We start from the raw sequence: 26,376 nt of genomic DNA, 5'->3' as shown, positions 1-26,376 counted from the left end.
ATTGAAGGAGGGTAGACTGAAAAAGGGTTTATAGGAAGCAGAAAGGTTTATGTATTTGTTGGTGTGTATGTGCATGCGCGTATTTGTGTAGGCTAAAGTATCATCCTGCTAGGCAGTGCAGGATAGACTCGTGTTTGGTATTCAGCGGGGCACCTCGCTCCAGAGACATGTTGACAGGGAGTTTCAAGCAACTGCTGCTTAAAAACAAAACGCAGGAAGTTGCCTGGCCAGGCATCCACTCACTGGCTGTAGGTAGAGCAGGGGTAGCAGAAAAAGAATGGTAGCGAGTGGTGTGAGAGTGTGACACACCAGGCAGCCTGCAATGTAACCCCACTGTGTGAGTAGAATACAATACACAGAATTGGTCTGAGATACGATCGACCAGTCTGCTCTGGCAGCTGACATCGATGATTTGATAAATTGGCATATAAAAGGGATTCTTGTCAATTGAATGTCTTGATTAGATTAATGTAATTCAAGGTTTAGAATTGAAATACAGTAACAACACAACCTCCTATACAACTACAACAACCAACAGTATCCAACACACTTCCAAAACTACTACTGTGTCCTTTTTCTGAATGTTGATGAATTTGCCATTAACCATGATTCCCTAGTTACTAGGTAGAAACTCACATTCAGTTCCAACTGATGAAAGCTAAATGGTCAGTAGCTGTTATTTAAATTGAACCTTTATTTAACTAGGCAAGTCGGTTAAGAACAAATTCTTATTTACAATGATGGCCTACCGGGGAACTGTTCAGGGGCAGAACGACAGATTTTTACCTTGTCAGCTCGGGGATTCTATCCAGAAACCTTTCGGTTACTGGCCCAACGCTCTAACCACTAGGCTACCTGCCGTTATCATCAGGTCCCATCAGTTTCTGGTCCATACACACATTTTATACCTATTTCCTTTGGCCTTTTTGTACCAGTCCTGAAACTGTGTTCCTGACACACGCGCGCACACACATAAACAAACACTGCATTATAAAGGAACTACCACAGTTTTCTCTAGCCCGGGGGTGGTAATTTTTGTGTCACCACTGAAGGTATTTGACATTCCCTTCTCTAGTTCATTGTTATTCCTCTCTCATTTGTGAACCATATCTTAATGACATTATGTAATGTCACCATTTCCTGACGACCAGGAAGGGGTGTGTGTGTGTGCTGCAAGTAAATTAGTCTGTGTGTTGATGGAAGCCCTGACCCTGTTAATTTTGACCGATTCATCTCTCATCTTACGACTGTGACTTTATCACATCATAAACTTCATAAAAGGATAGAGATATACTATCATATTATCTCTATTGGCTGTTATCCTGGCCTGACCATTACCTTTTAACTGTTTTTGCTCTCTTGACTTTGCAGTATGGAGACTATGACCCCAATGTCCACAGACTAGGCTTTCTGGCTCAAGAGGAACTCTTACCAAAGAGGGTGAGTGACTGCCAATAGTCTTTTAGCTGCAATACATAAGCACCATCGTAGTAACCTTGTAGTTTTAATTTCTGTCAGAAATGGTAAGGACATTATCAATGACGGTAATAATGTTACCGTCATTGGCGCAGTGGCTTAACCACTGGCGCAGTGGTTAAGGGCGCTGTACTGCAGCGCCAGCTGTGCCATCAGAGACTTTGGGTTCGCGCCCAGGCTCTGTCGTAACCGGCCGCGACTGGGAGGTCCGTGGGGCGACGCACAATTGGCCTAGCGTCGTCCGGGTTAGGGAGGGCTTGGCCAGTAGGGATGTCCTTGTCTCATCGCGCACCAGCGACTCCTGTGGTGGGCCGGGCGCACTGTGTTTCCTCCGACACATTGGTGCGGCTGGCTTCCGGATTGGATGTGCGCTGTGTTAAGAAGCAGTGCGGCTTGGGTGGGTTGTGTATCGGAGGACGCATGACTTTCAACCTTCGTCTCTCCCGAGCCCGTACGGGAGTTGTAGCGATGAGACAAGATAGTAGCTACTAAAACAATTGGATACCACGAAATTGGGGAGAAAAAGGGGTAAATTTATTTTTATTTTTTTAAATAACGTTTTCCTTGGATTTCCTGGAACACATGTACAAAACACGTTTCTGTTATTGTACTGCATATATTTTGCATAAACGTTTGAGTGATTGTTGTGACTACCTATCCTCTGTTTTTTAGGTGATCAACCTTTACCAAATGACAGCAGAGATGTGGGAGGAGAGAATCACTTCTTGTTATGCTGAGCATAGAGGGAGGACAAGGTAAGACTGCAATGTCATATACCTGTCTAGGAATAAAGGGTCTGTCTTCACTGATTCCCTATGACAGTTTCCAGTGCTTATGAGTTTTTTCCTCCCTTGCTTAGAAAGGCAGACATAAAAATGCACTTATGGATCTACCCTCTTGCCAGCCACATCAAAAGAACATCAGATAAAAGTGAAACGAGTGTCAACGTTGTGTTTTTTGTCAAAGCTGGAGATGACCCAGAAGAAGAGTCAGGTCTGACAACCTAGAAGGAGAAAAAAGCTAATTAATTAACTTTCATCACAACATTACAACGTAACTGGCTGTTTGAAGTTGCAGCAGAATATGTTAATCTGCCTAAACCACATAGTGTGACTTCAAGTGCATTCAGGGAATTACTCTCTACGTTAGTGTGAAACCCCCTGCTGATGTTGAATCAGGTGTGCTTGTGCGGGGCTACAGTAAAAATGTGTACTGTTAGGGGTACTGGAGTTGGGAACCACTGCTCTATTACACGTGATGATGCATGAGTTAGAAAGAGGTCTCTCTCTCATTGACACATGATGTTCTGATCTCGTCTTCTCTTCTCCTGACACAGGGAAGATGCTGAGATGGAGTACTTAAAAATAGCTCAGGACCTGGAGATGTACGGCATCAATTACTTTCCCATCAGGGTGAGCCTGAACCTTTTCTGCTTGTTTCCAATCAAAGAGAGGTGTTAAGCCCATACAATAAGCCCATAGAAACGTTAGAAGCGTTAAGCTCATGGAAAGTTATGATTAACATCATCCTGGATGATTCATCCATCAGTAAGCCAATAAAAAGCTATTATCCTCAAATGAAGAAATAAGATGAAAGTTGAATCCTATATAAATTTGTACTTCAGGAGGTTGTAGTATAAAATATCTGGATCCTAATATAGTGGGATTGATTTAAGCTTTATAAAAGTAATCTCAGCACCGAGAACCAAATCTAACAGTCTGTCATGAGTGACTAATATGAAAAGTAACCATGGTTTACTGCAGTATTACTACTTCATCATGATGTTCTTTAAAGGGATAATCCACCCCAAACAGTGTTAAATTACACTTTGGGGGAAAAAATGTGGTGATGTTTAATTTTGTCATTATAACAAGGTTGGTAGCAACATGTGGAAATCTGTTGTAGCTCAAGTCTACTACAAAACCCACAATGCAATGCTCTATTTGGGCTTGCTAGCTAGCTAGCTAGCAAATGTAGTTACACACAATAATACCAGTCAATATCAGTATATGAAGTACACTGAACAAAAATATAAATATAAATGTCATGAGTAAAAATAAGAGCCAGAAATTTTAAAATGTGTCTTACATTTTTGTTGTACAAATTTGTTTACATCCCAGTTAGTGAGCATTTCTCCTTTGCCAAGATAATCCATCCACCTGACAGGTGTGGCATATCAAGAAGCTGATTAAACATGATCTTTACACAGGTGCACCTTGTGCTGGGGACAATAAAACACCACTCTGAAATGTGCATTTTGTCACACACATGTTGCCACAGATGTCTCAAGTTCTGAGGGAACGTGCAATTGGCATGCTGACTGCTGGAATGTCCACCAGAGCCGTTGCCATCGAATAATGTGAATTTCTCTACCGTAAGCCACCTCCAATGTCGTTTTTAGAGAATTACATCCAACCTGTCTCACAATCGCAGACCACATGTAACCATACCAGCCCAGGACCTCCATATCCGGTTTCTTCACCTGCCGGAATGTCTGAAAGCAGCCACTTGATTAAACTGTGGGTTTGCACAACTGAAGAATGTCTGCACAAACTGTCAGAAACCGTCTCAGGGAAGCTCATCTACGTGCTTGTAGTCACCAAGGTCTTGACCTGACAATAGAGATACCGTGATGAAATACTGAGGCCTATTGTCGTGCCATTCATCCACCGCCATCACCTCATGTTTAAGCATGATAACGCACGGCACCATGTTGTGAAGATCTGTACTCAATTCCTGGGAGCTGAAAATGTCTGTTCTTCCATGGCCTGCATACTCACCAGACATGTCACTCATTGAGCATGTTTGGATCGATGCGTACGACAGTGTGTTCCAGTTCCTGCCAATATCCAGCAACTTCGCAGCCATTGAAGAGGAATGGGACAACAATCCACAGGCCACAATCAACAGCCTGATCAACTCTGTGAAGGAGATGCATGAGGCAAATGGTAGTCACACCAGATTCTGATTAGTTTTCTGATCCATGCCCCTACTTATTTTTTTTAAGGTATGTGACCAACAGATAAATCAATCAAATGTATTTATAAAGTCCTTTTTACATCAGCCAATGTCAGAAAGTGCTATACAGAAACCCAGCCTGAAACCCCAAACAGGTGAGCAATGCAGATGTTGAAGCACGCATATCTGTGTTCCCATTCATGTGAAATCCATAGATTAGGGCCTCATTAATTTATTTAAATTGACTGATTTCCTTATATGAACTGTAACTCAGTAAAATCTTTGAAATTGTTGTATTTTCAATTTTTTTGCAGTGTAGAAACGTAACATGCAAACAATTTCAAAGATTTTACTGAAACACGGGACCAGCAGTTTACATGTTGCATTTATATTTTTGTTCAGTGTTGCAAGCTAGCTATAAAATCGCTTAAACAAACTGCACTATCAATTTAGGAGTCTATCAGAGTTCTACTTGCAGTTTGCTCTGACCAGAGCGATTGCAGTATGTTGCTATGGCGAGAGGGGCCCTTTCCCATGTTTCCCACAGACACACAGGGTGCATTGCTAGATGGTGCATTGCTAGATGGTACTTGAAGGAGAAACTAAGTTGAATAAATGCATACACTGTTTAGATTGAGCACATCTAAGAAAAATATATACTTTGTCATGACGATAAACTGATGGATGTGTTCCAGACACCATTTAGTGGTTGATTTGGCGATCTTTTGTATTTTACCCACTAATAGTACATAGGCTTTCATCAAATTGACAGGAGTATCATCATTTTTATTTCTGGGGGTCGATTATCCCATTTAATATGGAATCAATTTCTCTCTTGAAGTGAGATAATATAGCCTACTGCAGTGATCAATGTCTACTCTAAAAGACCGAGGCATTCTAAGTACCACATCAAACTTTCTCAACATGAGTAATTCATGTAGGTTAAGATGAACGGTACCTTGTATTTATCAGAGTACTGAATTAGAGAGCTGGGAAGATAAACTGAAAATTATCGACACTTATCGCAGGCATTTTGCTGATATTGTTCATTATGATGAGTAGCCTTTGAAATTAAATAAGTTTGCTAATATGGGTGATTGTTAATGAGACAATTTGATGTCTACAACTGTCAAACTAGAAGTAGTAGTTTATAATTTAAAAAAATGATTATCCTTTAAACTTATTAGGGTTTTCCCCGACAAAAAAAAAATCTTGGTCGACTAAAAGTCGTCAGCTTAAAGTTTACAGTTTGATGAAATAAGATAAATGCCTTGAGGTTGCCAGAGATCTAGATAACCAGAAGGAAAAAACCTTAACTTGACTTAACTATTCTCCTGAAGTTGCCGGTAATAGGCTACTCATGTGGAATGCCAATTTATGTGGAATGCCAATTTATCTTACCATTTCTACCGATCTGCGTGCCAATTGTGGTTTTCATATACACATTTTCATGAAACAGTTTAATTTAAAGTAACGTCTTTATATCTATCATTGTCATGTGGTTAATTAAAATTATATCTAAATAAACGATACAAACGATACAAACGATACAAACCTACAAAGTAAATTCTATTGCCTTTGCCAACTATGTAAAAATAGCCTTTTGGTTACAAGTCCAATATACGATGAGTAATATATGTATGTATGTATGTATGTATGTATGTATGTATGTATGTATGTATGTATGTATGTATGTATGTATGTATGTGTGTGTGTGTGTGTGTGTGTGTGTGTGTGTGTGTGTGTGTGTGTGTGTGTGTGTGTGTGTGTGTGTGTGTGTGTGTGTGTGTGTGTGTGTGTGTGTGTGTGTGTGTGTGTGTGTGTGTGTGTGTGTGTGTGTGTGTGTGTGTGTGTAAACATTATATAAAGTGGCATTGTTTAAAGTGGCTAGTGATACATTTATTACATCAATTTTTCCATTATCAAAGTGGCTAGAGTTGAGTCAGTATGTTGGCAGCAGCCACTGAATGTTAGTGATGGCTGTTTAACAGTCTGATGGCCTTGAGATAGAAGCTGTTTTTCAGTCCCTCGGTCCCCGCTTTGATGCACCTGTACTGACCTCGCTTTCTGGATGATAGCAGGGTGAACAGGCAGTGGCTCGGGTGGTTGTTGTCCTTGATGATCTTTTTGGCCTTCCTGTGACATTGGGTGCTGTAGGTGTCCTGGAGGGCAGGTAGTTCGTTCCCAGGTGATGCGTTGCGCAGACCTCACTACCCTCTGGAGAGCCTTATGGTTGTGGGCGGAGAAGTTGCCGTACCAGTCGGTGATACAGCCCAACAGGATGCTCTCAATTGTGCATCTGTAAAAGTTTGTGAGTGTTTTTGGTGACTGAATTTCTTCAGCCTTGAAGAGGCGATGCTGCGCCTTCTTCACCACGCTGTCTGTGTGCGTGGACCATTTCAGTTTGTCTGTGATGTGTACGCCGAGGAACTTAAAGCTTTCCACCTTCTCCACTACTGTCCCGTCGATGTGGATAGGGGGCTGCTCTCTCTGCTGTTTCCTGAAGTCCACGATCATCTCCTTTGTTTTGTTGACATTGAGTGTGAGGTTATTTTCCTGACACCACACTCCGAGGGCCCTCACCTCCTCCTTGTAGGCCGTCTCTTCGTTGTTGGTAATCAAGCCTACCACTGTAGTGTCGTCTGCAAACTTGATGATTGAGTTGGAGGCGTGCATGGCCACGCAGTCGTGGGTGAACAGGGAGTACAGTAGAGGGCTGAGAACACACCCTTGTGGGGCCTGTGTTGAGGATCAACAGGGTGGAGATGTTGTTACCTACCCTCACCACCTGGGGGCAGCCCAGGAAGTCCAGGATCGAGTTGCACAGGGCGGGGTTGAGACCCAGGGTCTCGAGCTTAATGACGAGTTTGGAGGGTACTATGGTGTTAAATGCTGAGCTGTAATCGATGAACAGCATTCTTACATAGGTATTCCTCTTGTCCAGATGGGTTAGGGCAGTGTGATTGTGATTGCGTCGTCTGTGGACCTATTGGGGCGGTAAGCAAATTGGAGTGGGTCTAGGGTGTCAGGTAGGGTGGAGGTGATATGGTCCTTGACTTGTCTCTCAAAGCACTTCATGATGATGGAAGTGAGTGCCACAGGGTGGTAGTCATTTAGCTCAGTTACCTTAGCTTTCTTGGGAACAGGAACAATGGTGGCCCTTTTGAAGCATGTGGGAACAGCAGACTGGGATAAGGATTGATTGAATATGTCCGTAAACACACCAGCCAGCTGGTCTGCGCATGCTCTGAGGACGCGGCTGGGAATGCCGTCTGGGCCTGCATCCTTGCGAGGGTTAACACGTTTAAATGTTTCACTCACGTTGGCTGCAGTGAAGCAGAGCCCGCAACTTTTGGTAGCGGGCGGTGTCAGTGGCACTGTATTGTCCTCAAAGCGAGCAAAGATATTCTTTAGTCTGTCTGGGAGCAAGACATCGTGGTCCGCGACAGGGCTGGTTTTTCTTTTGTAGTCCGTGATTGACTGTAGACACTGCCACATACCTCTCGTGTCTGAGCCGTTGAATTGCGACTCTACTTTGTCTCTATACTGAAGCTATAGCTTGTTTGATTGCCTTGTGGAGGGATTAGCTACACTGTTTATATTCGGTCATGTTTCCGGTCACCTTGCCCTGATTAAAAGCAGTGGTTGGCCCTTTCAGTTTTGCGTGAATGCTGCCATCAATCCACGGTTTCTGATTGGGGAAGGTTTTAATAGATGCTGTGGGTACAACATCACCGATGCACTTGCTAATATACTCGCTCACCGAATCAGCGTATTCAGCCATGTTGTTGTTCGACGCTATCTGGAAAATATCCCAGTTCACGTGATCGAAGTAATCTTGAAGCGTGGAATCCGATTGGTCAGACCAGCTTTGAACAGACCTGAGCGCGGGTGCTTCCTGTTTTAGTTTTTGTCTAAAGGCTGGGAGCAACAAAATGGAGTCGTGGTCAGCTTTTCCGAAAGGAGTGCGGGGGTGGGCCTTATATGCGTCGCGGAAGGTAGAATTACAATGATCCATGGTTTTGCCAGCACGGGTAGAGCAATCGATATGCTGATAGAATTTAGGGAGCCTTGTTTTCAGATTGTCCTTGTTAAAATCCCCAGCTACAATACATGCAGCCTCAGGATATGTGGATTCCAGTTTACATTGAGTCGAATTAAGTTCTTTCGGGGCCGTCTGTGTCTGCTTGGGGAGGAATATACACTACTGTGATTATGATCGAAGATAATTCCCTTGGTAGATAATGAGGTCGGCATTTGATTGTGAGGAATAACAGTACATGGCCAAGATGTTCAAACGTTCATATATGACCAGCATGGTTGGATAATAATAATCAGTGGTTGTAGAGGGTGCAACCTCAGGAGTAAATGTCAGTTGGCTTTTCATAGCCGATCATTCAGAGTTAGAGACAGCAGGTGCGGTAGAGAGAGAGACTGTCGAAAACAGCAGGTCCGGGACAAGGTAGCATGTCCGGTGAACAGGTCAGGGTTTCATAGCCGCAGGCAGAACAGTTGAAACACAACCAAGTGAACTGGGGACAACAAGGAGTCATCAGGCCAGGTAGTCCTGACGCATGGTCCTAGGGCTCAGGTCCTCTGAGAAAAAGAGAGAGGGAGCATACTTAAATTCACACAGGCCACCGGATAAGACAGGATAAATACTCCAGATATAACAGACTGACCCTAGCCCCCGACACAAATTATTGCAGCATAAATACTGGGGGCTGACCGGAGGGGTCAAGAAACTGTGGCCCCATCTGACAATACCCCCGGACAGGGCCAAACAGGCAGGATATAACCCCACCCACTTTGCCAAAGCACAACCCCACACCACTAAAGGGATATCTTCAACCACCACACTACAAATCGGAAGGATAGGTAGGAGAACTTCCATGTAATGCTTCTTAGGTTAGCAGTAAAACCTTAATCAGCCCTAGCCTTAACAGGAAGTCAGTGTAGAGGCTAGCACTGGAGTAATATGATCACATTTTTTGGTGCTAGTCAAGATTCTAGCAGCAGTGTTTAGCACCAACTGAAGTTTATTTAGTGCTTTATCTGGGTAGCCGGAAAGTAGAACATTGCAGTAGTCTAACCTAGAAGTGACAAAAGCATGGATAATTTTTTCTGCATAATTTTTGGACAATTTTTGGACAAAGTTCCTGATTTTTGCAATGTTACGTAGATGCGGAAAAGCTGTCCTTGAAACAGTCTTGATATGTTCATCAAAAGAGAGATTAGGGTCCAGAGTAATGCAGAGGTCCTTCAGTTTTATTTGAGACGAATGTACAACCATCAAGATTGTCAGATCCAACAGAAGATCTCTTTGTTTCTTAGCATCTCTGTTTTGTCCAAGTTTAAAAGTAAAACATTTACCGCCATCCACTTTCTTATGTATGAAACACAGGCTTCCAGGGAGGGGCAATTTTGGGGCTTCACCTTGTTTCATTGAAATGTACTGCTGTGTATCGTCCGCATGGCAGTGAAAGTTAACATTATGTTTCCGAATGACATCACCAAGAGGTAAAATATATAGTGAAAACACTAGTGGTCCTTAAACGGAACCTTGAGGAACACTTGACATTTACAGTTGATTTGTCAGAGGACAAACATATCTTTCCAATCGATAAGATCTAAACCAGGCCAGAATTTGTCCGTGTAGACCAGTTTGGGTTTCCAATCTCTACATAAGAATGTGGTGATCGATGGTATCAAAAGCAGCACTAAGGTCTAGGAGCATGAGGACAAATGCAGAGCCTTGGTCTGACGCCATTTAAAGGTAATTTACCACCTTCACGTGTGCAGTCTCACTGCTATGATGGGGTCTAAAACCAGACCGAAGCATTTCATATACATTGTTGTCTTCAGGAAGGCAGTGAGTTGCCGTGCAACAGCTTTTTCAAAACTTTCAGAGGAATGGGAGATAGTTTTTTATATTTTCTGGGTTAAGGTTTGGCTTTTTCAAGAGACGCTTTATTACTGCCACTTTTAGTGAGTTTGGTACACATCCGGTGTATATGGAGCCATTTATTATGTTTGACATAGGAGGGCCAAGCACAGGAAGCAGCTCGTTCAGTAGTTTCGTTGGAATAGGGTCCAGTATGCAGCTTGAAGGTTTAGAGGCCATGATTATTTTCATCAATGTGTCAAGGGATATAGTACTAAAAAACTTGAGTGTCTCCCTTGATTCTAGGTCCTGGCAATGTTGTGCAGGCTCAGGACAACTGAGCTTTGGAGAAATACGAGGATTTAAGAGGAGTCTGTAATTTGCTTTCTAATGATCATGATCTTTTCGTCAAAGTTCACAAATTTATCACAGCTAAAGTGAAAGCCATCCTCTCTCCGGGAATGCTGCTTTTTTGCTAGCTTTGCGACAGTATCAAAAATACATTTAGGTTCTTATTCTCCTCAATTAAGTTAAAATAGGATAATAGGATGATAGGATGATCGAGCAGCATAAAATAGGATGATCGAGCAGCATAAATGGGATGAAATAAGCTTGTTTCTCAGAAGTTTAGCATAGGTTGTGCACTCTGCAAACAATGTGTCCACTCTGACAATGATAACGGGAAGTCTGGAATAATATTGAATGCATTAACAGAAATGACTGTAACCATAGTAACAAACATTGTAGATTAGGAATTAACAGTAAATGTACTACTGGGAATTGATATACACTAACAATCAAACACAATTAACACAATGAAGTTATGAAACAATTTATGTGCACAAATTGGCGGGAGAGAGAGCATTCTGGAGTAAGAAGGGCATTGTGCATCTGAGTGCATGGTCAATCCGACGTCTGCATTGGCCATGGAGCATTTATGGTGATATGGCCTTAGCAGAAGTCAGGGCATTCGTACTTCTTGCGCTTCGTTGAGCAGTGCAGAGCTGTGGTCAAGGAAGTGAGTTTGTGTTTCTACCGTCAACCAATCATGTCAATGTGGAGCTATACAGAGTTGTTACAAAATTTGGGAGTCTCGTGGCGATGCGGTACGGAGTTCGATTTGGCTTCTCGAGACTCTGCAATTGCGTCACACCCTCCTCCATATGGAGCCGAATTTTCGGATCAAGCATAAATCGGCTTTTAGTCTAGGCCTCCACAATGGATTAGTTCACTGAGATGAGCACAAATAAATACACACATATAGTGTGTTGAGCAGTAATACAATCTCGGTCGACTAACAGACTAACGATCAAACAATCGACCAGTCGACTAATTGGGGTCAGCCCTAAACACATCATTCTATTTATCGTTATTGCATCAATTTATTGCAATCTGGATTTTTTTCCATATTGCCCAGCTCTATAATTAATTGAGTTGCCAGCAGTGGAGTCTCCTGAGGGGAGGACAGCTCATAATAATAGCTGGAACGGAGCGATTGGAATGGCATCAAACACATGGTAGAGCAGGCAACAAAGAGCACTACTTTGTAACGCCGCTGGTATTTATTAGCGTAAAGGAGAGTAATGAATTGTCTGTCAGAAAGACAAACACAATAGAGAAGTCTGGTAATCTCACAGCTACAGTGCCTTGCGAAAGTATTCGGCCCCCTTGAACTTTGCGACCTTTTGCCACATTTCAGGCTTCAAACACAAAGATATAAAACTGTATTTTTTTGTGAAGAATCAACAACAAGTGGGACACAATCATGAAGTGGAACGACATTTATTGGATATTTCAAACTTTTTTAACAAATCAAAAACTGAAAAATTGGGCGTGCAAAATTATTCAGCCCCTTTACTTTCAGTGCAGCAAACTCTCTCCAGAAGTTCAGTGGGGATCTCTGAATGATCCAATGTTGACCTAAATGACTAATGATGATAAATACAATCCACCTGTGTGTAATCAAGTCTCCGTATAAATGCACCTGCACTGTGATAGTCTCAGAGGTCCGTTAAAAGCGCAGAGAGCATCATGAAGAACAAGGAACACACCAGGCAGGTCCGAGATACTGTTGTGAAGAAGTTTAAAGCCGGATTTGGATACAAAAAGATTTCCCAAGCTTTAAACATGTCAGAGTGTCAGAGTGCACTGTGCAAGCAATAATATTGAAATGGAAGGAGTATCAGACCACTGCAAATCTACCAAGACCTGGCCGTCCCTCTAAACTTTCAGCTCATACAAGGAGAAGACTGATCAGAGATGCAGCCAAGAGGCCCATGATCACTCTGGATGAACTGCAGAGATCTACAGCTGAGGTGGGAGACTCTGTCCATAGGACAACAATCAGTCGTATATTGCACAAATCTGGCCTTTATGGAAGAGTGGCAAGAAGAAAGCCATTTCTTAAAGATATCCATAAAAAGTGTTGTTTAAAGTTTGCCACAAGCCACCTGGGAGACACACCAAACATGTGGAAGAAGGTGCTCTGGTCAGATGAAACCAAAATTGAACTTTTTGGCAACAATGCAAAACGTTATGTTTGGCGTAAAAGCAACACAGCTGAACACACCATCCCCACTGTCAAACATGGTGGTGGCAGCATCATGGTTTGGGCCTGCTTTTCGTCAGCAGGGACAGGGAAGATGGTTAAAATTGATGGGAAGATGGATGGAGCCAAATACAGGACCATTCTGGAAGAAAACCTGATGGAGTCTGCAAAAGACCTGAGACTGGGACGGAGATTTGTCTTCCAACAAGACAATGATCCAAACCATAAAGCAAAATCTACAATGGAATGGTTCAAAAATAAACATATCAAGGTGTTAGAATGGCCAAGTCAAAGTCCAGACCTGAATCCAATCGAGAATCTGTGGAAAGAACTGAAAACTGCTGTTCACAAATGCTCTCCATCCAACCTCACTGAGCTCGAGCTGTTTTGCAAGGAGGAATGGGAAAAAAAGTATCTCGTTGTGCAAAACTGATAGAGACATACCCCAAGCGACTTACAGCTGTAATCGCAGCAAAAGGTGGCGCTACAAAGTATTAACTTAAGGGGGCTGAATAATTTTGCATGCCCAATTTTTCAGTTTTTGATTTGTTAAAAAAGTTTGAAATATCCAATAAATGTCGTTCCACTTCATGATTGTGTCCCACTTGTTGTTGATTCTTCACAAAAAAATACAGTTTTATATCTTTATGTTTGAAGCCTGAAATGTGGCAAAAGGTCGCAAAGTTCAAGGGGGCCGAATACTTTCGCAAGTCACTGTACTGAGGGCTTTGTTTCCTCTTCTCATTCACCACCCAAAACTTCCTGGAAAATACTGGAAAGTGTTACTAAGTTACTGATTTGGACTATCCTGGTTAAATAAATTACATGGAATTAAATGTTCTTTATTAGGGTCATTGTAAGTCATTTGTTCTTAACTGACTTGCCTAGTTAAATAAAAGGATACATAAAAATAGGGTGTGTGGGTAACTTTCTTTGCTTCATCCTCGCTTTCTTCATTCGTCCCTCTGTTCTTTTATTTCCCCCAGAACAAGAAGGGAACAGATCTCCTGCTCGGAGTGGATGCCTTGGGTCTACATATCTACGATCCAGACAACAAGTTAACCCCCAAATGTTCCTTCCCCTGGAATGAGATTCGCAACATCTCCTACAGCGACAGAGAGGTACTGGATCGTTACTCCTACAGCCTCTGAAATTGGACCAGGATTGGGATCAGTTCCATTTCAATCCAGTCAACTCAGGAATTAAACAGAAATTCAAATTTAATGTAGTTTACTTTCTGAGTTGACTGAATTCAAACGGAATTGACCCCAACCCTGAATCGAACAAGTCTGTTTTTAAAGTTTGTGTAACTTCTTACTTTGAGGTTTTAATGTGTCTTGTCGTCTTTCTGATTAAGTTTGCCATAAAGCCTCTGGACAAGAAAACAGACGTGTTCAAGTTCAACTCCACCAAGTTGAAGGTTAACAAGTTGGTGAGTACAGTGATGACAACGAAACATGCTTTTTTGTTGTTGTTGACTGTATTATGTGAGAGCTAGATTCTTGCTTTTCAAGGCCCAGTGCTTGATTTTGAAACTTGATTTCCTGTCTTTTCTACACTGAATGTACAAAACTCTTTCCATGACATAGCTTTCACCTGTATTCACCTGGTCAGTCTATCCCTTATTGATGTCACATGTTAAATACACTTCAATCAGTGTAGATGAAGGGTAGTATTTTTAAGCCTTGAGACATGGATTGTGTATTTGTGCCATTGAGGGTGATTTGGCAAGCCAAAATATTTAAGTGCCTTTTAACAGGGTATGGTAGTAGGTGTGAGGTGCACTAGTTCGTTTCAAGAACTGCAACGCTGCTGAGTTTCACGCTCAACAGTTTCTTGTGTGTATCAAGAATGATCCACCACCCAAAGGATATCCAGCCAACTTGATATCCAGCCAACTTGTGGGAGGCGTTGGAGTCAATATGGGCCAGCATCCCTGTTAAACGCTTATGACACCTTGTAGAGTCCATGCCCTGATGAATTGAGGCTGTTCTGAGGGCAAAAGGCAGGGTGCAACTCAATATTAGGAAGGTGTTCATAATGCTTTGTACACTCAGTTTATATTTCCACACTATAAGGGTTGGAATAATAATAATAATATCAAAAATTTTGATACTGCCCTTTTAGTGTAAGAGCTGACGGCCTGAAATATCAGCCTGTTTTGTTGGGATTTAGCTTTGGCCTGCCTGGTGACCTCAAATTAGTTAATAGACCAATACGAAAGAGTTCCCAACCTCTCTGCCAATAACAGACAGTTTTCAGTTTCCCCATCCCCACCCATGCCACTCTCTTGCTTGAGAAATGTATTTTTGCTAAGAAGCATTTAAAACATTTTTTTATTTTTTTTTATTCAAAACGATCACAGTAAGGTACTTTGTTGTTACCCAGAAATGATTTGATATTGAGATGAAAATGGCTGCATTGGACCTTGAAGTGTACTTAAACTCACCTAATTGTTCCTCTCTAGATCCTGCAGCTGTGCATGGGGAACCATAACCTGTTCTTGCGGAGGAGGAGGGTGGACTCTCTAGAGGTGCAACAGATGAAGGCCCAGGCCCGAGAGGAGAGGGCCAGGAAACGGGTATGAGCAATGGAGGCTGAGTCGTTGGAAGAGACATGGTGGTTTACCACCCCTACAGTCTCTGTGCTCCTCTTTCTGCCCTTACAGCTGCAGCTTTTGTCCCCATTGTTCCTCATTACCTTTGTCCTCTGTCTCTTTGTGATCCTGACTATGTCCCTCTCGGTCAAACCTGTAACCTGCTCACGCCCCCGCCTCTCTCTGTCTGTGTCTAGGTGGAGAGGCAGCGGTTAGAGAGGGAGAAGCACCTGAGAGAGGTGGCAGAGAGAGCCAGGGACGATCTGGAAAGGAGACTGATACAGCTACAGGATGAAGCCCACATGGCCAATGACGCTCTGGTAAGAACAGTGGGGTGTTTCTTTTTTTAAACCTAGTGGGGTGTTCCTAGACCCAGACACATCTCATATATAAATAGATGTTTTACTTGGAAAGGGGATGGTTTACCCAGGAATTTTGGGTCCTGATGCTTAAAGATTGTTAATCAAAATAATGTAGTTTTTGTAATCGTTCTGCTATGGCACAACATCAAATCAAATCAAATGTATTTATATAGCCCTTCGTACATCAGCTGATATCTCAAAGTGCTGTACAGAAACCCAGCCTAAATCCCCAAACAGCAAGCAATGCAGGTGTAGATGCACGGTGGCTAGGAAAAACTCCCTAGAAAGGCCAAAACCTAGGAAGAAACCTAGAGAGGAACCAGGCTATGTGGGGTGGCCAGTCCTCTTCTGGCTGTGCCGGGTGGAGATTATAACAGAACATGGCCAAGATGTTCAAATGTTCATAAATGACCAGCATGGTCGAATAATAATAAGGCAGAACAGTTGAAACTGGAGCAGCAGCACGGTCAGGTGGACTGGGGACAGCAAGGAGTCATCATGTCAGGTAGTCCTGGGGCATGGTCCTAGGGCTTCGGTCCTCCGAGAGAGAGAAAGAAAGAGAGAAGGAGAGAATTAGAGAACGCACACTTAGATTCACACAGGACACCGAATAGGACAGGAGAAGTACTCCAGATATAACAAACTGACCCTAGCCCCCCTGACACATAAACTACTGCAGCATAAATACTGGAGGCTGAGATAGGAGGGGTCAGGAGACACTGTGGCCCCATCCGAGGACACCCCCGGACAGGGCCAAACAGGAAGGATATAACCCCACCCACTTTCCCAAAGCACAGCCCCCACACCACTAGAGGGATGTCTTCAACCATCAACTTACCATCCTGAGACAAGTATAGCCCACAAAGACCTCCGCCACGGCACAATCCAGGGGGGGGGGGGGGGGGGGGGGCGCCAACCCAGACAGGATGACCACATCAGTGAATCAACCCACTCAGGTGACGCACCCCTTCCAGGGACGGCATGAGAGAGCCCCAGTAAGCCAGTGACTCAGCCCCTGTAATAGGGTTAGAGGCAGAGAATCCCAGTGGAAAGAGGGGAACCGGCCAGGCAGAGACAGCAAGGGCGGTTCGTTGCTCCAGAGCCTTTCCGTTCACCTTCCCACTCCTGGGCCAGAGTACACTCAATCATATGACCCACTGAAGAGATGGGTCTTCAGTAAACACTTAAAGGTTGAGACCGAGTTTGCGTCTCTGACATGGGTAGGCAGACCGTTCCATAAAAATGGAGCTCTATAGGAGAAAGCCCTGCCTCCAGCTGTTTGCTTAGAAATTCTAGGGACAATTAGGAGGCCTGCGTCTTGTGACCGTAGCGTACGTGTAGGTATGTACGGCAGGACCAAATCAGAGAGATAGGTAGGAGCAAGCCCATGTAATGCTTTGTAGGTTAGCAGTAAAACCTTGAAATCAGCCCTTGCTTTGACAGGAAGCCAGTGTAGAGAGGCTAGCACTGGAGTAATTTGATCAATTTTTTGGGTTCTAGTCAGATTCTAGCAGCCGTATTTAGCACTAACTGAAGTTTATTTAGTGCTTTATCCGGGTAGCCGGAAAGTCGAGCATTGCAGTAGTCTAACCTAGAAGTGACAAAAGCATGGATTAATTTTTCTGCATCATTTTTGGACAGAAAGTTTCTGATTTTTGCAATGTTACGTAGATGGAAAAAAGCTGTTCTTGATATGTTCTTGAAAAGAGAGATCAGGGTCCAGAGTAACGCCGAGGTCCTTCACAGTTTTATTTGAGACGACTGTACAACCATTAAGATTAATTGTCAGATTCAACAGAAGGTTAATGATTTGTGTGTCTTACTCTCTTACCCTCCCTCCCTCCCTCCCTCTTACTGCTTTCAGATGAGACAGCAGGCCAACGTAGCTGCTTTATGAATGTTTGTGAACTGTATATGAAATGCTTATGAAGGCCTTGTCTCTTTCCATCCCTCTATGTAGCTGCATAGTGGGGAGACAGCAGACCAACTGAGGAGGAGGCTAAACTGCTTTACAAATGTTTATTAACTTCTATGAACATGTTATGTCTGTTTCTGTCCCCCTCTCTAGCTTCGTTCTGAGGAGACAGCAGATCTCCTGGCTGAGAAGGCCCAGATAGCTGAGGAGGAAGCGACGCTGCTGTCCCAGAAGGCTAGTGAGGCCGAGGCCGAAATGCAGCGTATCAAGATGACAGCCATCCGCTCAGAGGAGGAGAGGAGAATGATGGAGCAGAAGATGCTGGAGGCGGAGATGATGGCCCTCAAGATGGCTGATGAGTCAGAGAGGAGGTGAGTCAAATGGATGTGTGTGCCTCAGTTGGTAGAGAATGGCCCTTGCAATGCCGGAGTTGTGGGTTCAATTCCCATGGGGAACCAGTATGAAAATGTATGCACTCACTACTCTGGATAAGAGCGTCTGCTATAAATTACAAAATTGTAAAGTAAAATAAAATGTTTCTCAACTTGAATTTATTTTCTTTGGGTGAAAAATAGCACAAGATGTGCATTGGATGTAGAGAACAACCAATATGGGTTTTTAACCTCTAGTGACACCCCATCCCGGATCTGGGAGCGTAATCATCGACTGACACTAATTAGCATAACGCAACGGACATAAATATTACTAGAAAATATTCCTATTCATGAAAATCACATGTGAAATATATTGAGAGACACAGCTTAGCCTTTTGTTAAATCACCCTGTAATCTCAGATTTTCAAAATATGCTTTACAGCCAAAGCAAGACAAGCATTTGTGTAAGTTTATCGATAGCCTAGCATAGCATTATGTCCAGCTAGCAGCAGGTAACTTGGTCACGAAAATCAGAAAAGCAATCAAATTAAATCGTTTACCTTTGATGAGCTTCAGATGTTTTCACTCACGAGACTCCCAGTTAGATAGCCAATGTTCCTTTTTTCCAAAAATATTATTTTTGTTGGCGAAATAGGTCCGTTTGTTCTTTAAATTTGGCTGAGAAATCGTCCGGAAATTGCGGTCACGAAAACGCCGAAAAATATTCCAAATTAGCTGCATAATATCGACAGAAACATGGCAAACGTTGTTTAATATCAATCCTCAAGGTGTTTTTCAAATATCTATTCGATAATATATCCACCGGGACAATTGGTTTTTCAGTAGGACCGATTGAAAAAATGGCTACCTCTGTATTTTACGCGAGAATCACTCTGAGAGCCATCAGGTGACCACTTACACAATGTAGCCGCTTACGGGTATTCTTCAACACAAATGCGTAAACTACGTCACAATGCTGTAGACACCTTGGGGAATACGTAGAAAAAGTAATCTGGTTAATAGCCCATTCACTGCTCAATAGGGACGCATTGGAATGCAGAGCTTTCAAAACAGGAGGCACTTCCGGATTGGATTTTTCTCAGGCTTTCGCCTGCAATATCAGTTCTGTTATTCTCACAGACAATATTTTTACAGTTTTGGAAACTTTAGAGTGTTTTCTATCCTAAGCTGTCAATTATATGCATATTCTAGCATCTTGTCCTGACAAAATATCCTGTTTACTTTGGGTACGTTATTTTTCCAAAAATGAAAATACTGCCCCCTAGTCACAACAGGTTTTAATGACAGGTACTGATTTTTGGGGACAAGGGGGCCAATGGCAGATATTTTATGATGATAATAAATATAATTATATTGAAACATTTTGATGGTACATTTTTCCAGAGACAGACATGTATGCATTAACAAATCAATAATACAACCAATTTTGGTTGCAATAATAAATCAATAATACAACCCATTTTGACTTTTTTTTAAACAATGTAACAACATATTGGTAAATCTCATGATAAACTGGGTAAATCAAGGTGGCATAGGCCTACTCACAATACAGGTGAATTCATATTCAATGCAGTGAGTTATTGAGGTCGTTTTGGCTTATTTCAGTCTATGGGGCTACAGATGACAAATAATCGGTGTTCCTTTTAATTTGGGACCATGTTAGGCCTACTGATCAACACTTTAGAGGAAAACTAAGTCACTTCTGTGAAAGAGAAAAGACACCACTTGTTAATCTTGTAGCCAGGCATTTTGGCTCAGCAAGGGAAAGTTGTGGATAATCAGCTTTGAAATTAGTATATTTAGCATTATTAGCTATCAGTTTTAGGGTAGTGAACTGATGTTAGCGTCATAACAATCAAAGTTAGCTTTATGAATGCTGAATTTTGTTAACCTAGCTAGTTAGCAAGCAAGCTACCGGTATGTTGCTTTGTGAAGTGCTGCAGCCTGTATGGACATTGTTTTGCCTAACAGCAGTGTTGTGTTCGAGATCACCTAAATCGAGTCTGAGTGAAGACCAGAGGGGGACAAGGGGTCCGTGACCAGAAAAATGCGTCCAATTCAAGACTGCGCTTGCAATTTAGTCAAATCACCATAAGAGTTCAAAATGTATAGTATTTCTGTGTTAGTATTTCAGAAATGTTTTTTGGAATGGTTGTTTTTGCATTACAATTGGGAGCTACTGGCTTATTATGTCAGAGTTTATGGACTGCTTGTCCTTTATCATCATGTTGTGTGTGACTGCTATCTTTCCATCGCCCATATGTAGTGGTGCCTGGAGAAGTGGGTATACTCAAATTAACAAAAAGTTCCCAAGCGGCCCGCCCAGCGAAGGATTTCAGTGTTTTCCTTTTTTTTGAAAACCCCTATAGATTTTCCAGATTTTCATTCAAAACAAAACCAATGAAAAAAAAAAAGTGGGTATATACGGTTTATACCTGCGTATAGCCTCAACTACACCACTGGCCCTTTGCGTTTTATAAAAAGCACTCCTACATGAGTTCGCTGGTATTAGTTGCTGTCTTCAGAATCAAGAACATGAAGGCCTGTAGGTTCGCCACTGCGCTAACGTGTATAATAGATATAAAGGCTGTTAAGATAATGTTTCAAGAAAGGAGAGTATATATTTGGCCTGGTAAGTGGTTTTATGCGCTGATTAAATGGAAGCTGATTGAGATTTTTACTCACTGTCCGAGACAGAGTCAAGATTGAGTACAAATGTATCCGACACAGACAAGACCGAGACACTCAATATGTTGTCTCGAGACTGGACTCGAGTACAACACTGCCAAACAGTAAATTAATTAATACTTTCTACATTCTATGGGGCATTATTAAAGTGTGCTACATTTATATTCATCATGAGTGGGTAGCTGGGCAAGCAGCCCAGAGGTTCCTCGAGGACAGGCTAACTAGCAATGAGTTGCTCCGGAGGAGTTCTGCAGGAGTTTCACACGAGGCAAGTGCGCTGGCACTATAAAGGGGAGATCAGCTGCGCCAATACTCAAGGGCCGATAGGCTAATACGGCCATAAATATCGTCCCGACCGATTATTGGTCATCTAATTGGATCCCCAAAAAATGAAAAGAAAAACTAAGTTGAACACATGCTTTCAATGTGGTGCTCAATGGTAAAACAGTTTAAAGTTTAGCCAGACTTTTGTTGTGAAGTTAGATTAAGTTTAAATTTGAGTGTTTTGTTGTGATACGAGCAGGGCTTTCACACTCATGGGTGCAAAGCATAGCCAGGCCCCCCCCCCCCCCTGTGTAAAATCTTATTCAGTATGGGCAATCGCTACCTGATTTACAGAGTATTGCTTTTTTTGTTGTAATACCGCACCCTCTATTCTTGTGACCATTTTTTAAAAGTGATATGACATGTTTTTTGGGGGCCCTTTGCATTGGCTGCCATAGGTGCGGCGCACCCATTTAAGTTCCGCCCCTGGACACATGCACGATATTGGTGCGTGGGCCAGATGTTTGTTCACCCACACCCTCCCACAATTGCTAATAACCCATCCGTAACCTCCTGACTGCTGTATGCAATGAAGTTGTTTAATTTTTTTTTAAATGTGTTGCCTAATTTAGATATGTTCCTGCTTATCATTTTGGTAGACTGTTAGTTGTAACTTGTCTATAATTCGATAAATGCAGCTTCTCTTCTGTCATTGTACACCTAGTCTACAAAACATTAAGAACACCTGCTCTTTCCATGAGACTAACCAGGTGAAAGCTATGGTCTCTTATTGATTTCACTTGTTAAATCCACTTCAAACAGTGTAGATGGATTTTTAAGCTTTGAGACAATTGAGAAATGGATTGTGTGCCATTCAGAGTGTGAGTGGGCAAGACAAAAGATTTAAGTGACTTTGAACGTGTAGGTGCCAGGCGCAGCGGTTTGTGTGAAGAACCGCAACGCTGACGGGTATTCACACAACAGCTTCCCATGTGTATCAAGAATGGTCCACCACCCAAAGAACATCTATCCAACGTGTGGGAAGCATTGGAGTCAACATGGGCCAGCATTCCTATGGAATGCTTTTGAGACCTTGACAAATTGAGGCTATTCTTAGGGAATAAGGGGAGTGCAACTCAATATTAAGAATGCATTCTTAATGTTTTGTACACTCAGTGTATGTTGCCCTAGAAGACTAAATAAACCGTTGCTCACCGGAAGGTAATAAATGATCAAATGTCAACTAGATTGAAGCATACATCGATAAAGTTCTGTCAGCTCTCCTTTCGCAGCGCAAAGACATTTAGGGACCGGGGAGAAAATGCAATAACCCAACAACAAAAAATATGGTAAAGATTTTCTGTGCAAAATGTCCAAATGGCTTCAGTTGGACCGGTTATAAGTTAATAGAAAGCTGTGAAAACAACGTAACAAGTTTCTGATTAGATTTCAGTTCAGTTTGGATGCATATTTGCGGCTCTCGAGTGGCGCAATGGTCTAAGGCACTGCATCTGTGCTAGAGGCGTCATTACAGACCCTGGTTCGATTCTAGGCTGTATCACAACTGGCCGTGATTGGGAGTCCCATAGGGCGGCGCACAATTTTTATTTGATTTTATTTCACCTTTATTTAACCAGGTAGGCAAGTTGAGAACAAGTTCTCATTTACAATTGCGACCTGGCCAAGATAAAGCAAAGCAGTTCGACACATACAACAACACAGAGTTACACATGGAGTAAAACAAACATACAGTCAATAAATAATACAGTAGAAACAAGTCTATATACGATGTGAGCAAATGAGGTGAGATAAGGGAGGTAAAGGCAAAAAAAGGCCATGGTGGCAAAGTAAATACAATATAGCAAGTAAAACACTGGAATGGTAGATTTGCAGTGGAAGAATGTGCAAAGTAGAAATACAAATAATGGGGTGCAAAGGAGCTAAATAAAATAAATACAGTAGGGAAAGAGGTAGTTGTTTGGGCTAAATGATAGATGGGTTGTGTACAGGTGCAGTAATCTGTGAGCTGCTCTGACAGCTGGTGCTTAAAGCTAGTGAGGGAGATCAGTGTTTCCAGTTCCAGTTTTGTAGTTTGTTCCAGCCATTGGCAGCAGAGAACTGGAAGGAGAGGCGGCCAAAGAAATAATTGGTTTTGGGGGTGACCAGAGAGATATACCCGCTGGAGCGCGTGCTACTGATGGGTGATGCTATGGTGACCAGCGAGCTGAGATAAGGAGGGACTTTACCTAGCAGGGTCTTGTAGATGACATGGAGCCATTGGGTTTGGCGACGAGTATGAAGCGAGGGCCAGCCAACGAGAGCGTACAGGTCGCAATGGTGGGTAGTATATGTGGCTTCGGTGACAAAACGGATGGCACTGTGATAGACTGCATCCAATTTGTTGAGTAGGGTATTGGAGGCTATTTTGTAAATGACATCACCGAAATCAAGGATTGGTAGGATGGTCAGTTTTACAAGGGTATGTTTGGCAGCATGAGAGAAGGATGCTTTGTTGCGAAATTGGAAGCCAATTCTAGATTTAACTTTGGATTGGAGATGTTTGATGTGGGTCTGGAAGGAGAGTTTACAGTCTAAGCAGACACCTAGGTATTTGTCCACGTATTCTAAGTCAGAGCTGTCTAGAGTAGTGATGTTGGACAGGCGGGAAGGTGCAGGCAGCAATCGGTTGAAGAGCATGCATTTAGTTTTTACTTGTATTTAAGAGCAATTGGAGGCCACGGAAGGAGAGTTGTATGGCATTGAAGCTTGCCTGGAGGGTTGTTAACAGTGTCCAAAGAAGGGCCAGAAGTATACAGAATGGTGTCGTCTGCGTAGAGGTGGATCAGAGACTCACCAGCAGCAAGAGCGACATCATTGATGTATACAGAGAAGAGAGTCGGTCCAAGAATTGAACCCTGTGGCACCCCCATAGAGACTGCCAGAGGTCCGGACAACAGACCCTCCGATTTGACATACAGAACTCTATCAGAGAAGTAGTTGGTGAACCAGGCGAGGCAATCATTTTGAGAAACCAAGGCTGTCGAGTCTGCCGATGAGGATGTGGTGATTGACAGAGTCAAAAGCCTCGGCCAGATCAATGAATACGGCTGCACAGTAATGTTTCTTATCGATGGCGGTTAAGATATCATTTAGGACCTTGAGCGTGGCTGAGGTGCACCCATGACCAGCTCTGAAACCAGATTGCATAGCAGAGAGGGTATGGTGAGATTCGAAATGGTCGGTAATCTGTTTGTTGACTTGGCTTTCGAACACCTTAGAAAGGGTGGCGCAGTGGTTAAGGGCGCTGTACTGCAGCGCCAGCTGTGCCATCAGAGTCCCTGTGTTCGCGCCCAGGCTCTGTCGTAACCGGCCGCGACCGGGAGGTCCGTGGGGCGACGCACAATTGGCCTAGCGTCGTCCGGGTTAGGGAGGGCTTGGTCGGTAGGGATGTCCTTGTCTCATCGTGCACCAGCGACTCCTGTGGCAGGCCGGGCGCAGTGCGCGCTAACCAAGGTTGCCAGGTGCACGGTGTATCCTCCGACACATTGGTGCGGCTGGCTTCCGGGTTGGAGGCGCGCTGTGTAAAGAAGCAGTGCGGCTGGTTGGGTTGTGTATCGGAGGACGCATGACTTTCAACCTTCGTCTCTCCCGAGCCCGTACGGGAGTTGTAGCGATGAGACAAGATACTACAACAATTGGATACCACGAAATTGGGGAGAAAAAGGGGTAAAAATTCAAAAAATAAAAAGTGTCCCCCTTTGAAGAGGGGGGATGACCGCAGCTGCTTTCCATTCTTTGGGAATCTCAGACGACACGAAAGAGAGGTTGAACAGTAATAGGGGTGGCAACAATTTCGGCAGATAATTTTAGAAAGAAAGGGTCCAGATTGTCTAGCCCGGCTGATTTGTAGGGGTCCAGATTTTGCAGCTCTTTCAGAACATCAGCTGACGGGATTTGGGAGAAGGAGAAATGGGGAAGGCTTGGGCCAGTTGCTGTGGGGGGTGCAGTGCTGTTGACCGGGGTAGGGGTAGCCAGGTGGAAAGCATGGCCAGCCGTAGAAAAATGCTTGTTGAAATTCTCAATTACAGTGGATTTATCAGTGGTGACAGTGTTTCCTATCTTCAGTGCAGTGGGCAGCTGGGAGGAGGTGTTCTTATTCTCCATGGACTTTACAGTGTCCCAGAACCTTTTTGAGTTAGTGTTGCAGGAAGCTAGCCTTTGCTTGAAAAAGCTAGCCTTGGCTTTTCAAACTGCCTGTGTATATTGGTTTCTAGCTTCCCTGAAAAGCTGCATATCATGGGGGCTGTTCGATGCTAATGCAGAATGCCATAGGATGTTTTTGTGTTGGTTAAGGGCAGTCAGGTCTGGGGTGAACCAAGGGCTATATCTGTTCCTGGTTCTACATTTCTTGAATGGGGCATGCTTATTTAAGATGGTTAGGAAGGCATTTAACAAATAAAAATAACCAGGCATCCTCTACTGACGGGATGAGATCAATATCCTTCCAGGATACCCCGGCCATGTCGATTAAAAGGGACTGCTCGCTGAAGTGTTTCAGAGAGTGTTTGACAGTGATGAGTGGAGGTCGTTTGACCGCTGACCCATTACGGATGCAGGCAATGAGGCAGTGATCGCTGAGATCTTGGTTGAAGACAGCAGAGGTGTATTTAGAGGGCAAGTTGGTTAGGATGATATATATGAGGGTGCCCGTGTTTACGGCTTTGGGGAGGTACCTGGTAGGTTCATTGATAATTTGTGTGAGATTGAGGGCATCAAGCTTAGATTGTAGGATGGCTGGGGTGTTAAGCATGTTCTAGTTTAGGTCGCCTAGCAGCACGAGCTCTGAAGATAGATGGGGGGCAATCAGTTCACATATGGTGTCCAGAGCACAGCTGGGGGCAGAGGGTGCTCTATAGTAGGCGGCAACAGTGAGAGACTTGTTTTTAGAGAGGTGGGTTTTTTAAAAGTAGAAGTTCAAATTGTTTGGGTACAGACCTGGATAGTAGGACAGAACTCTGCAGGCTATCTTTGCAGTAGTTTGCAACACCGCCCTCTTTGGCAGTTCTATCTTGTCTGAAAATGTTGTAGTTAGGGATGAACATTTCAGAATTTTTGGTGATCTTCCTATGCCAGGATTCAGACACAGCTAGAACATCCGGGTTGGCAGAGTGTGCTAAAGCAGTGAATAAAACACACTTAGGGAGGAGGCTTCTAATGTTAACATGCATGAAACCAAGGCTATTACGGTTACAGAAGTCATCAAAAGAGAGCGCCTGGGGAATAGGAGTGG

At 43.2% G+C, this 26,376-nt stretch overlaps 1 protein-coding gene across 3 annotated transcripts in view; it reads left to right on the top strand.

The window, feature by feature from the left end:
• Window positions 1-26,376, top strand: part of nf2a (neurofibromin 2a (merlin)) — a 61,537-nt gene that overhangs the window by 15,479 nt on the left and 19,682 nt on the right. For all 3 annotated transcript variants that reach the window (XM_021606583.2, XM_021606584.2, XM_036980165.1), the window contains 8 exons: window positions 1,372-1,440; window positions 2,149-2,231; window positions 2,813-2,888; window positions 13,853-13,987; window positions 14,224-14,298; window positions 15,334-15,447; window positions 15,660-15,782; window positions 17,893-18,110. In XM_021606583.2, the coding sequence (XP_021462258.2) occupies window positions 1,372-1,440; window positions 2,149-2,231; window positions 2,813-2,888; window positions 13,853-13,987; window positions 14,224-14,298; window positions 15,334-15,447; window positions 15,660-15,782; window positions 17,893-18,110 (893 nt within the window). The remainder of the gene's footprint in view (window positions 1-1,371; window positions 1,441-2,148; window positions 2,232-2,812; window positions 2,889-13,852; window positions 13,988-14,223; window positions 14,299-15,333; window positions 15,448-15,659; window positions 15,783-17,892; window positions 18,111-26,376) is intronic.

The sequence above is a fragment of the Oncorhynchus mykiss genome, chromosome 6, assembly GCF_013265735.2.
Source record: "Oncorhynchus mykiss isolate Arlee chromosome 6, USDA_OmykA_1.1, whole genome shotgun sequence".
In the NCBI taxonomy this organism is placed as follows: Eukaryota; Metazoa; Chordata; class Actinopteri; order Salmoniformes; family Salmonidae; genus Oncorhynchus; species Oncorhynchus mykiss.
This window is presented reverse-complemented; position numbering and strand designations above follow the sequence as displayed.